Here is a 13,430-nt window from a genome sequence, read left to right on the forward strand (position 1 = left end):
TGGTGGAACATTGTCGAGAGTTTGAACGACGACCACGACACTGTCGACCGCGACGGCCAGCGTTCGACGACGCTGCTAATGGCGACGGAAATCTTGATTCCCCCGGTCGTTCAGAGACCGCAACGTGGTTCGCGTATATCCACCTTTTATCCAGTCAAGGAACTTCCACCTCTGTCGGCACTCGACAGTGCCTTTCAACTCCAAGAATATATATCGTTGCTGATAAGGCTCGACGTGCATGACGTAGAACTGATTACATCTCTACCTGGCGTTGGAAAAGAAGCGAAAGAGCAAGACTCGAAGGAGGGTGGCGACGATTCGGAGGGCCACGAAGAACCCAAAGAAGGGGACAAGGAAGAAAAAGAGTCTACTGTAGACGAGGCTTGCTGGATTTACGAACAACTCAGGTAAGCACTTGCTCTACTATTTGCTTAAATGATTGTTGAAAGACTCGGATGTGGCGGTTAGACGACTTGCGCAGGATCTGGATCATCCTCTCATCACCACGTTACAGCAAGAATGTTCGCGTACGACGTGTCCCGAGATGAAAGCTGGTGAATGGCTTTATCTTTGCGTCGCTCACGGTAATGAAGGTACCATGGAGGTGAGTTGAGCTCGGTCAGATGGCAGAAATGCAATGCTGAAACGCGGCTAGCAATGTTGCGCTATAGATTATATTCTGCATACTCTTGACAGTGCGACGGCGCTTCTCAACTCGCCTAGAGCTTTTCCTTCCCGGTGTGTTGTCGTTTTAGACAGGCGCAGGTCATTTGATCCTGACCATGTTCGTTATTAGTTTACAGATTCCTCCTTCGTCACATCGCCATTTCTCCTCTCTTGCTCGTCGCCTAGGTCGTATATTCGCGCATGCTTATTACCACCATCGTGAAGCTTTCGAACAAGCTGAAGCCGAATCATCACTCTACGCGCGTTTCCTATCTCTCACCAGTAAATACGATTTGGTACCAAGTGAATTCTTGGTTATACCATCACCATCGGATGAAAGTGAAGATGGTGAAGGAGGACATCAACGTCATGGTGGAGATGGTTCTTCTACTTCTCCAACGAACAGTTCTAGTTTGAGGGGAGGAATGACGAGAGGTACTTCATATGATCCTCAACATAAACAAGGTCATGCTTCTATGAAACATCCTTTACCGAGTTCATTTCAAGATGATTTTCCGGATGTACCGAGATCGAGAAGGTTACCTGTTCAATTTTTTCAACCTCAGCGTCATCAACAACAATCACCACAACAACAAGAAGCCTCTGATGAGGACCCATCGGGACGACAATTGCATGTCGCTACAAATACGACTGGTTCGAATACGGGTAGTCCTGGAGTGGATAGTCCGAGAAAGATGGGGAGGAATAGGACGGATACTATGGTGTTGAGTGATGCTGCTGGTGTTGTGGATGATCTAGCCAAGGCTTCCGCACCCGCTAAACCATCTGAAGAAAAACCAAATGAACAAGAAGCCGAGACGAAGGCACAAGAAAGTAAAGAGGAGGAGGGGGAGGAGAAAGATCAGAAATCGACGGAAGATAAACCAGAAACGATAACCTTGACTGAGGAAGAACCTGGGATAGTTGCTGAGCCACTTCAACAAGTGGAATTGGGGGAAATTCCGACTCAGGATGGTCGGGAAGTTACTGGTGCCACGGAGTTGACGGAAATACCACTTGCGGAAGAGAGCTCGAAAGAGGATGAAGTGGAGATCACAACTGTTGCGACCACCCCTGGCAATGTTGCTTCAGAAGATGTTCCAGCGGATGCAGATATTGCTGATGAAAATACAGAAAGTGTGGAGGTTGAGAAAGAGGACGAGGACGTGGTGATGGCGAGTAGTAGTGAAGTGGCGGAGGAGAAGGATGTGGGGGTTTCGAGTGAGGAGGGGAAAGAAAAGGATAATGCCGAAGATGATGATACTAATAATGAGGAGAACTCCGGGAAGAAGGAGGAAGAGGAAGTGCAAGTAGCTTCTGAGAGACCGGATAGTCCGGTATAGGGTGGAGTTTTCCGAACACCGGCTTTCTTTCCCTGGTATCATAATTCTTTGTTCTTTCTATTCTCACTGTTTTGTTTTGCCTTGGGTTGCGCATGGTTTTTTGTGAGCGAATATATATCATTTGATCTGCTGTGTTACTTGGTGAGTATGAAATGAAGTTTTTCACGTGCAAGTCGAAGGATACGATACGTAAGATAGCGCCTGATTTTCCACCCGAACTTGAGAGGGCTACTGCCGTTGATCCGAGTTCAAAACTACCAAGTAGACTTGGTGTAACTGTACGGCGTCCGGAGTTCGGGGACAAGACATCCGGTGATCCGCGGTGGTGACAAGACGTGACAGACTGCATGACGCGTGACAGTTGTGCATTCTCTCTTGTCCGGTCATCATGGTCTCTCCGCCAAAACCTTGGGAACGCAACGGCGCTGCTGTCGGCCTCTCTTCCTCATCGCCTGCAACAGCGACGGCGACAACTGCTGCCCCGCCTTCAGTACCGCCCCCACCCACATCCACTCAATCTCCCCTTCCATCCACCTCTACCCCCGCATCCTCAAATCCAAGCGTTCCAGACCGTCCTGCCTCTTTCACTTCACCCACAAACACTATGGCGAATCCAATGTCCTCTTACTCTTCCTACGGCACATCGCCGTACTCGCGGCTTGGTGGCACTTACGGAGGTCTCGGATCGTATAACAGTTATGGTGGTGGATATGGTGGATATGGTGGTATGGGTAGCTATGGCGGTATGGGCAGTTATGGTGGCATGGGGTATGGTGGTGGTATGGGATATGGTATGGGCGGCATGGGCGGCATGGGCTACGGTATGGGCCCTATGGGCGGCGGTATGGGTCCTGGCGGTGTCGGACTTGACCCTTATGGAAACCCTATCCCCACTCTTACTCAAACTCTCGAGTCTACCACACAACATACCTTCACTCTCCTCCATTCTATCGTCCAAACTTTCTCTGGCGTTGCTCAGATGCTGGAAAGCACTTTTATGGCGACGCATTCATCGTTTTTCGCTATGGTTGGGGTTATCGATCAGTTTAGTCAGTTGAGGAATGCTCTTGGGAGTGTTTTAGGGTTGTTTGGGCTTTTGAGGTGGATGAAGGATACGGTTACGGGGAGGGATTCGACGATGCGGCATGAATTCTCAGATTTCGTACAGGGGAAATCGATAGGCCCACCAAATGCTCCGAATCAACCTAAACCAAGCAAAAAACCCTTGATTATCTTCCTCATCGCTATCCTTGGTATACCCTACGCCATGACAAAACTCGTCAGAATTCTACAAGAACGAGCTCGTGCTCAACAACAAAACCCTCAAGGCGCACCACTCCTTCCTGGACAACAACAACACCCTTTACCTCCTCTCGATCCCTCTCAACTTACATTTGCAAGAACATTATATCCCTTCCAACCCAGTAATCCAAACGAATTAGGATTGAAAGAAAACGAAATTGTAGCGGTTATGGGGAAATTGGATTCGAGAACGGGGATGGAGGTGGATCCGAGGTTGGAGGTGGAAGGGGAATGGTGGAAGGGGAGGACGAGGGAGGGGAAGGAGGGTTGGTTCCCGAAGAAGTGGGTTGAGGTTTTGGAGAGGAAGAAGTTGGATGAGCAGGTAGGTGCCTAGTAAGAAACTTGATTAGGCTTTGCGGTTTGTTGTAGCATAGATTTTCTGGTTTTTTATGCTCGGCTTTTTGTTTTTCTAATTCGTTTCTTTGTTTTGTCGTTTGATATCCATCTAATCTTTCTCGTGCCTGAGCTCGGGTCTGGCGTTCATCTGTGAACAAGTTCAAAAACTAAGGTGATTAATCGTGTGACAGACCCCCATCAGACTTACCAACTTTGTGGGAACGACGCATTTTCATTATACCGTTCCTTTGTATATCTAACTACAATAAAACAAACCCATTTTTGAAATCTCCAATAGAAAGCGTGTTTATCGGGTAGATATCCAAAAAAGAAAGATATCTTTGAGGAGAAAGACGGGCACATCAATTTGATGTCGGTGATTGCTGGACCACGTGTGATGCAGCTGCCAGAACTGCTACTTAGTTCTTGGCCAGCCCCTCGCTGCGCCAGTAAAATCCTTAGATTGCACATTTGGCTCGCCGCGAAATGGGCTGGGTGGGAAGCAGCCTGTCATAATGGTAACTATTGGCATATAAATCAACCTTATGCGTTGGGGTGCCAGTCTAAGCTCTTCTATTTTTGGAATCCTTTTCAATGCTGATGTCGTATCGACGCGGATTGACGTTTGTGATACACTTGTGATACATACGACATCATTATGATCGACCATGTACTAGTGTGTGATAGTACATCTATAACTAACTCGTTCTTCTTTCCGTCTAATTAACCAAGTGGCCACAAATTTATTAACACACGCAGGAGACTCTCACCACCTAGAAAAAATTACTCTTCCGCCAGTAGTATGGAGAGATGGAGAGGCCATGATGTGAAATACTTGATTATTTTGACTGTCACTCTACTTGATCTAACGGGCGTTTTGGAGTCAAACAATTGATCGACAAGACTGTATGACGTTCGTCGTCAGTTCCGGATGGATATCAAACAATTGGCCAAGTCAAATCAACTTCGATTTTGACTTTTTGGGCGGTGTTTTAGCTTTTTGATGATAGGAATTCAAGGGATTTAAAAGGTTGCTCCGTATTCAAGTTTTGATTTTCGTAACTTCTATCCTTCTCTTTTGGCTTGTTCTTTCCCACTAATATCTCTTTTCGTATCCTTTTTCGTCTCTTTTTTCCGAAGTTGAAGATGTTCGTGAGTGTCCCGTCATTTCTTTACGCCTTACTACCCCCATCTGACTCATGAACTCTTTTGGTCTTTGAAGATTCCACCGACAGTACTACTATCGCCATCACCGTCACCATCGGCGATTTCGGACTCTACTTCAACTTTCAGAGACGTTAACCGTATACCTTTAATGATTTACACATTCATAACTCTTAATCTCCTCGGTTCATTCATTTTCACCGTTGTCTTGATTTTAACTTCATTCACTCCTTCACGTTTATATTGTCATTTTCGTCGACGCCGGCGTCGACATAATTCCACTTCCTTCACCACTTCAACAGCTACTAGCAGCACTTTACTACATTCAACTCATCTTCCTAATTCTAGTAATAATATTAGCACTAGTAATAGTTCTCGACCAAATACCGGGGCAGGAACAACATCCACTCCGACATGGAGAAGTTTTTGTATAGCTTACATCGTTTTCGGATTATCTTACACTATAGGCACTTTAATTAGTTTGGGATATGGACATGGGATTGAAGGTATGGATAGGATTGCGCAGGATGAGGGATTACCGAGGGCGGCTTGTATGATTCAAGCTGGACTTGTTTATGCTGCGCCGGCGTTGGGTGGGAATGCTACTTTGGCTTTGATTATTCAGGTAAGGAGTTTTTTTTTAAGAAGTTGTTCTGATTTGATGTATTATGTTTTGCTAGTTGAGATCAGTGATTTTGTTTGAGATGGGGAGGATAAAGAAACCGATGTCGTTGTTTATTCGAGTCAGTACTATTCCTTTCTCTCTCTCTCTCTTTTGATGATTTATGAGTTCTTTTCTTAGAGACTCATTGTTGTAGTACCTTGGGTACTCTGGTCGATCAACTTCACCGTAATCCTCATCGTAAGTCCCATTAATTCTCCAAAAATAGTTATCATCTTCTAATTCGGCTTCGACATTCACATAGTTCACGCTTAAAAACCCATCACTTTTGGAAATGAACAAAGCAGGAACGTATTGCCATCTCAAAGAACATATGATGTCAGCTCACTTTTCTTCCAATCGCTCTGAATGAGAAATTCTTATTTTTTATTATATTTTTGTTTCTAGTTCGAGGATTACAGCGTTTTGGTTCACATTACTTTTATTTGTGGCTATTGGTATCGAAGGTAAGCTTCAAAGCCAGGCTCACCTGTAAAACGCTTCGTCTTTCAATGATTGACCATCCCTTAAATAGGTTACCTATTCACAGTAATGTATAAACAAGGTTTCCGACTGGCAGGGAACTGTGATGCCTCAAGAACGGCTATGAGATTGGGGATCTTTACACTACAAAGTGTTACCATGGTCGGGTACGTCAAATTCATATTGACCTTCGGCATTCCCGAAGAAAGCTAATTAGAGACGGATTTTTTTTTTCGTTTTGATCGACTCGGTAGGCTGGGGGTGGCTTTCATTTTTGTTACGACTGAAGGAATGCCGGCTCCGGATATTATGATTGCTGTTCGTGAGTCACTTTTACAGGGATTTATTTCTTGGTGGGATATTGATGAGGGTTGAAGAAACACCTTTTGCTGCTATTTTGTTTGGATTACGAAGCGTACGTCTCTTCTCACACGTCCTCCTAAAAAGAGAGCGAAATACTGAACGAATGATTTTTCTTCACACAGAGATTACTATGTTGTTCCAGACGGCGAAAAGAAGAAGAGTTGATCAAAGATATGGCGGCTACAAATGTATCAACGCTTCCCGAGCCACCGACGACACAAGAGTCAAACAATTATAGACAGCGTAGTGGGGACTAGGAAAATGTTAGTGTATTGCTGAACGTCCAGATGGGACCTATTAGCTCCAAGGTAAACAACTAAATTCTGGCCTTATATTTGTTGAACCGTGTCGTTTCTCTTGGCCATCTCATATAACCGTTCTTTTTCTCCCGATTCTTCCACGAGAGATCGCAAGAATCCATTCTCGAATCGGAGAAGATTAGACGGAGAGTCATATTCAACCTAAAAATGATATAAGCACATTACCAGGAAGGGAGGAGTAATAGAATTTACAATTCGGCCAGCATCCAAGACCATCTTGAATAAATAGATCAAGAAGATAAATGAGAGAGACTATTGAGTAACTCACGATTTTATCGGCATCCATGATAGTCTGCAAACGGTGTGCAATTGTAATAACTGTGGTATCACGACCAATCTCATGGCGGAGCGAAGATTGAATGGCATTATCAGTTTCATAATCTGATTACGGCTTAGTGAATGTCTATGGAACTGGGTGTTGAGCTCACCGATTGCAGAAGTGGCTGCAGAATAATAAACGCCGTTTAAGCCAACAAACAAGGTAGAGATGTGGGAGAGCACATGCCTTCATCCAGAATCAATAATTTTCTTCCACGCACGATAGCCCGAGCCAACGCGAGAATTTGGCGTTGACCTACAGACATATTTCCTCCGCCACTCGAAATCTGAGTTTCAAGGGTGATCCTTTCATCGTCTATCTCGGATTGAAGCACAGTTAGACCAGCGGCGCGAAGGGCATCATTCAACGTTGCATCGTCATATTGATTGAAAGGATCGAGGTTTTCTCTCAATGATCCCCGGAAGAGTTCAGGCTAGGAAGAGTATTAATGCTTGACCAAATTATCAATAAAGAGGTACAGACGATTTGGGGTATAATTGTGACTTCAGAACGGAGGGAGTTAAGATTTATGTTGGTGATATTGACTCCATCATAGAAAACATCGCCTTCAGTTGGAATACATCGCAGAAGCGCAAGTGTTAGGGTACTCTGGAACAAAAAGGGCTTAATTATCTCGTGGGGACTTGAAACATTTCGCTTGCCTTGCCCGAGCCCGTTCGACCAACTATTTTGGGCCAACAAGTCAGTTGATCAAAGGCAGGGGATTAAATATAACTCACTTATGCCAACTCGCTCACCAGATTTGACTTCAAAGGAAATATCATGGAGGACTTCGGGCCCATCTTGGGAATATTTTGCTGACAGTTTTTCCACGACAAGAGAGCCGCGGGCAGGCCAATACGCGGGTGGGACACTATTTGCAGTTGATTTCGGTTCCTGCTCAATGTTAAGATAACCGTGGATCCGTTCAATACTGGGGAGCCATCAGAACAGTTCTTGGTAGATTCCATGTACATGTACGTACCTGATACCTGACACGAATTTAGATTGCGATCGAACAAAGTGGTGAAATAACTTACCCTGAACTTCAAACTCGTTGAATGCATGAATCCACCAAAGGATTGTAGCACTGAATCCGACTACAAATAATATGAAATCTGGTGGAAAGGCCTTCATTCGCATAATCGACTTACCAGCCATGTTGAGGGAGAACCCAATGTTCGCAGTGGATTGAGTCTGGAAGTATACCAGATACACACCAAGCCCAGCGGCAAATAGCCCACCAATCGCATCAGTTCTGACACATACCCACCTGTTGAGGTTGTAAAAAACCCGAGCTGCCCTAGTGTAGCGGTTTATATGGTCCATGGATTGACTGATAAAAGTTTCTTGAACTCCGTAAGCGCGAACGGATGCTTGAAAATAACAACGTTAGTTCAAGGTCTTGGTTATTCAAGTCTGTGCTACGCACTAAGCCCCGCAATCGCGGCACCGAAACTGGAAAGATTAAAAATTAGGAAACGAATGGAAAGATGTAGATTTTGAATTACTGTCCAACCACAGGAGCTCTGGCATTGGACATTTCTCTTTTGACGGATATCTGTGCTGCCATGTAGATGCGACCAACCCAGCCACCAACCATTCCGGCAATAAGTCCGGGTATAACAAAAACCGGTGTCATTACCACAATTCCACCGATTCTTGTCACCATCCATATAGTTATCTCTGTCAGCTCTCTCAGATTATCCTTGAATGGCCCATCCACTAATAGAGATGTCAGTGGTTCAAATGGCCAAAAGCGGACAGGACAGACCAACTCTGATATCTTGAGTACACCTTGTAACAATACGAGAAACAGGAGTGATATCGAGCCAACTTGTAGGAAAAGTGGGATCAAAACTCTACGCGTCACTAAGAATAGTACGCACTGGAGAGTAGTCCCGAAAACAGACTCTACAAGTCTGTGGTGGAACAGTCGAGAAGCGCGGATCACCGCATAGATAAGAAATACAAATGCTGCCATGAAGGAAGCCATGCCGAGCACAGTCAAACCAACTGACAAAAACTATTTTAGGTTCCATTAACAACGGGAATTGAAGGGGCAGTAACTTACTATAAGCACTCAAGTAGCTACGTTACGGTGAAATAGAAGCTTTGAGAAAATGAAAGGACTACTTACTAGAGAACGGATATATCGGATGCCGGATGGCATTCATATTGAGAGGCCCAATAACCAAGGAACCATGTTTGGAAAGCATTTGTAGAGTGTGAAACAAACAGCCCGCCAATAAAAGCCACGAAAAATAGAGCAGGATGATTCCCTCCAAGCGCGACGAGGAATATTTTGACTGTGAGGGTTACTATAAGTCATCAATGCTTCTCAACAATGAACATACCCGATTTCCAGCCAACATGTCCAACCTCGATTTCTTCCGCCAAGATCAGCTTATTTATTGGCTTGGGAACATCAGGTGTGCCTAATATCTCTTTGGCTGTCACGATTTCATCTATATTCTTCTCCAACGCTTCCAAGACGGATTGGCCAGAGCCGAGACCCGGAACACCTTGCGCAACAACCTTCCCATCTGATCCAATCGAAACTGCAAATTCGGCCAATGGACGAACCATGGCAATATAATGTGTCTACAACGAGCATGGAAACAATGTTTGATGATTCAAGGGATGACATACCACAAGAATAACGGTCCTTCCTGCGACGAGATCACCGGAAAAACACTTGTCAACGATCCACTTTGCAGTATGCACACTAGGCATTCTAATCAGCATCGAAACGAAGGCAAAGGATGAGAGAAGAATGGCTTACTCCAGGGCCGCAAGAACGTCGTCGAGGAGGACGATCTGGGCAGGGGAATAAATCGCGCGCGCAAGGGTGATACGGGCCTTTTGACCACCACTCAAGGTCAATCCCTTCTCGCCGACCTCCGTTTCGTCCCCGGCTTCGAACAGGCCAAGGTCGCGTTCCAAACCGCACTGATAGAGTACCTTGCTATAACGTGTTTGTTCGTACGGGGAGCCAAATAGTATGTTCTCCTAGTATATCTCATGAGAACGTAAGGACGAGATTGATAATCCCCAAACAAACCTTGATTGTCTGGTTCAGAATCCAGGATTCCTGTGCGGCATAAGCGACTCCATCTTGTCGAGGCAGACTGAACCAGGAATTCGGTCCAATGGGGATATAATGCATTTCACCGAGTAGCGCCATGAGCATAGACGTCTTCCCGGAACCAGTGGGCCCAACGATAATATTAAGACAGTTCGGTTTAAACAAGAGCTCTTGCTCAATCTTAAGGAGATAAATTCGTTTCGAAGGTGTCAATGATCCATCAAATTCGGTAGACCATGCAAAAGAAGACTCGCTGAAGCCAATCCGTTCATCTTCATTTCTGGTTTGGGCGGGCGGCAAAGTAATACTGTCACAAGCATCCAGTAATTCCGTCTGTGGATATAAGTCTGAGCCCTGGCCACATAATTCATGCCAGCAGACCCACATTTCCCAAGAAATCATTGATCCGATCAAGGGAAACCTTGCCGGCGATCATTCTATTGAACATGAAAAACCCCGTGAAAAATTGTTCTCGAAGAAGATCAAATACTGTCATTGAACTGAACACAGTTGAAGGTTTGAGTGGTTGCTTCATGATAACGGTCTGATTCCTTGTTGTCATCATGCACCGTTATTTCAGTGAGATTGAACGTACGCTGACGACTTTCAATATAATGAGAAAGGTTTCTAACCAGAACGCACTCACTATGTGAAATATGTAGATACCATGACAAATATGGGGATAGCATAGCTTAAAAAAATTCAATGATTTGCTCTCAGAAGGCTCATAAGGAAACGGAACATACTTGATATTGTTGTTTATCAATTCGAGCAATTCATTCTTCCATAGCCATGCAAGTTCGTCCTCACGCTTTTCAAATATCTTGTCTTGCATTTGCGTTTCCCAGCCGAATAACTTAATCATCCGAAGCATATTCATGGCTAGGTACCCCATATAACATCAAAGGCATGTCCCATTCGGTGTAGTTGAAACTCCTCACCCTCAGTGACAGTCTCTACACGAGCATCTGTTTCTTTCAGTCTACGTTGCTGGACAAGTTGAATGTTCTTGGCCACATGTCCCGGAATTGGAATCATGCAAATCAGGACGAACAAGCCAACGAAGGCGCTAGTGACGAATTCGTAAGTCAATCTAATCCATCTGAAAGTCGATAGTGTCGTACCTCCAACCCAGAATCCAGTACAGGAAAGCGATGCAAGCAATAATTTGCAATGGGATGGAAACGATCACAAACATGAAATCACGAGCATCAACTATGTTTCCCAAGTCGGTCGTAACAAGGTTGTTAATGTGTCCGATCATATTACTTGCTCTGGGCGATATGTCATCCTGTTTCAGATTTCTCTTCTCCTTCGCGAGGTCTCTTGACGGAGCGGCCTCATTTGGTGGAGCTACTCCTACAGCTCTCTCAGATGGCGTCGAAACGACACCAACCTCATTTGCAATCGAAAATCCACCTTCCCCCGTGCCAGCCGTCGATAACGTTGTGTTCGCATTGGAGCTCTCCGCTTCCACGGTAGGAGAATTAGTTCGCATAACCTCTTCACCTGTCTCGGTCTCGGCTTTCAGGCGTATACGCAGGGAATGCTCAAATACAAGCTGGGTGATGATGGCTTCACACCGGACCACCGTGCGAGCCTGGCCCATGTGAGTTCATGTGGTCCCCGATCACGGTGTACTTACGGCGTAGAAATTGAAGCTTTGGTAAAACAGTGAAGTGGCGAGTGGACCTAGAAAGAGGGAGGCGATCCAGACCCAGGGATGGATGGTTGCACGCTGATAATCAGCTTCCAAATAACTGACATTTGAATATGAGATCTCCGTAAAGGCGGTAGCGTGAAGTCCTACCTGAGTAAACGGTTCAGAGCAAATGGCGACACAAATGTAGATGGAGTCATTAGCACAAGAAGGAATCCAGCTAAAATATAATCGGATTTGAATGTTCTCATGAGACCCCAAAAAACGTGGCTCTGTTTTGACTTCCCAGACAGACTGAAATACTGGAGCAAGTATTAGTGAAAGAGATAGATACCGATAGGTACAAAATTACCTTGAAGCTCTTCAAATTGAAGTTCTCAACGTGGTCATAATCAGCGAGAGCTGGCAGTTGGTCATGAGCAAGGTGAGGAATGCGATACGCCAAAACTACGATTGAGTCGAGGAAAGAATAGGTGATCTTGGATAAAATAGATGCGGTCTGTTCTGGATCGGGCTCCATCGGATTCTGCCAGATAATTTGGTTTGTGAGACCATTAGCACTTGAAACTTGAACATTAAATGCTAGTGAAGTTTGTACACCGACCTTGGGGTCCAGCGGTACGTATTTTCTTGGCGTCATTAGTGGTATCAACACGCCGACCACAAAAAGCACAGCAATCTTAACCCATAATATCAGCCCGTCTTTTACATCCAGAGGGAGTATATCAAAAGTCATGAGAGGATATAGGTCCCGGTAGGCGAAAATAGAAAAAGTAGTGAGATAAATGATATTCGCATGCCCTTTCGCAACCGGAGACCATCTTCCGGGTCCGAAGGTGGCTAGGAAAGACAATAATGTGGTGTAAAGCTGTAATCTATCAGTACCAACCGGTCAAATATCGACAGTGGCTCACATAGACAGCACAGAAGGATAGATGGACCATACGTGTTCGTCGAGGGGCGTTGTGATGTTCCCTCGAGTTGAGTGAACCAGCTTGATGGAATAGCAGATTATCGGGAACATGTTGGTTTTGAGTAGATATGGAAGTGAGGGCCAACAGAGTAAGGCCTCCGAGGGCACAGGCAAGCTGGTACCGGAATATCATTAGTCCTCCACAGCCTTGTACACAGCGTTTAACTTTTCCAGCAAGACCAAGGGGAGATACAGTAGATTCCTCTTCGTCTGAATGCACTTCCGCATGAGTTGATCCAAATGAAACGACCCAGGCCACACATAATTGGAGGAAAAGGATGCCCAAAGAAGCGATTGCGACTACCAGAGGTATGATGAGAGTATCGGAGCAGAGCCTACTAGACCTGAATATGACGACATGTAAAAACCTGCTATTTCCTCACCCGCCAATGGCTTCACGTAAGTCGAAGTATAGCTGAGTCTCTCTAGCAGCATATGTGTAGGACGACATGAAAGAAGTCGAAGGAAGACGTGACATATCCACCAGCGTAAGCTACTCCATCTTAAAGGAGGTGGATACGTGATGGAGTCAGTCGAGCTCTGTCGCTTCCGATGACTCGGCCAGGGCCTGCCAGGGCCCGCTCAAAATAGCTGACCCCGAACTCCCCGAACTTGCAACTGCTTCAGAACTGCTTAAACCTGGATTAAACCCATTGAGTCACCGGAACATAAAATCACCCGCGTTAAAAAAAGTCACCAAGTATCTGCCGAGTATCATTCGTTCACTATTTAGTCGCTCGTGCTGACGGTCC

General features: G+C 45.3%; 3 protein-coding genes across 3 annotated transcripts; 2 read left to right on the forward strand and 1 right to left on the reverse strand.

The window, feature by feature from the left end:
• The first annotated feature begins 35 nt into the window (after window positions 1-35).
• On the forward strand, window positions 36-2,014 carry AGABI2DRAFT_194523 (hypothetical protein). The gene is made up of 4 exons (XM_006463764.1): window positions 36-407; window positions 469-604; window positions 656-738; window positions 797-2,014. The coding sequence occupies exons 1-4, from the start codon at window positions 79-81 to the stop codon at window positions 2,007-2,009; spliced, it is 1,761 nt and encodes a 586-aa protein (XP_006463827.1). The 5' UTR covers window positions 36-78; the 3' UTR covers window positions 2,010-2,014.
• Window positions 2,015-2,377: 363 nt separating this feature from the next.
• AGABI2DRAFT_194524 (hypothetical protein) lies at window positions 2,378-3,775 on the forward strand. Its single transcript, XM_006463765.1, has one exon. It carries the CDS (start codon window positions 2,398-2,400, stop codon window positions 3,643-3,645), a length of 1,248 nt encoding a protein of 415 aa, XP_006463828.1. The 5' UTR covers window positions 2,378-2,397; the 3' UTR covers window positions 3,646-3,775.
• A 2,709-nt stretch (window positions 3,776-6,484) lies between these two features.
• Window positions 6,485-12,441, reverse strand: AGABI2DRAFT_187296 (hypothetical protein; the record flags this gene model as incomplete). Its single annotated transcript, XM_006463766.1, has 28 exons — window positions 6,485-6,779; window positions 6,831-6,854; window positions 6,907-7,019; window positions 7,117-7,390; window positions 7,441-7,566; window positions 7,620-7,642; window positions 7,698-7,894; window positions 7,994-8,057; window positions 8,112-8,333; window positions 8,390-8,415; window positions 8,469-8,682; window positions 8,732-8,793; window positions 8,847-8,973; window positions 9,032-9,048; window positions 9,098-9,266; window positions 9,315-9,561; window positions 9,610-9,685; window positions 9,743-9,969; window positions 10,022-10,378; window positions 10,431-10,589; window positions 10,712-10,736; window positions 10,792-10,927; window positions 10,987-11,114; window positions 11,170-11,645; window positions 11,691-11,805; window positions 11,856-12,007; window positions 12,058-12,231; window positions 12,310-12,441. 28 exons carry the CDS (start codon window positions 12,439-12,441, stop codon window positions 6,648-6,650), a joined length of 4,194 nt encoding a protein of 1,397 aa, XP_006463829.1. The 3' UTR covers window positions 6,485-6,647.
• Window positions 12,442-13,430: the final 989 nt, after the last annotated feature.

The sequence above is a fragment of the Agaricus bisporus genome (genome assembly GCF_000300575.1).
Source record: "Agaricus bisporus var. bisporus H97 unplaced genomic scaffold AGABI2scaffold_9, whole genome shotgun sequence".
NCBI lineage: Eukaryota > Fungi > Basidiomycota > Agaricomycetes > Agaricales > Agaricaceae > Agaricus > Agaricus bisporus.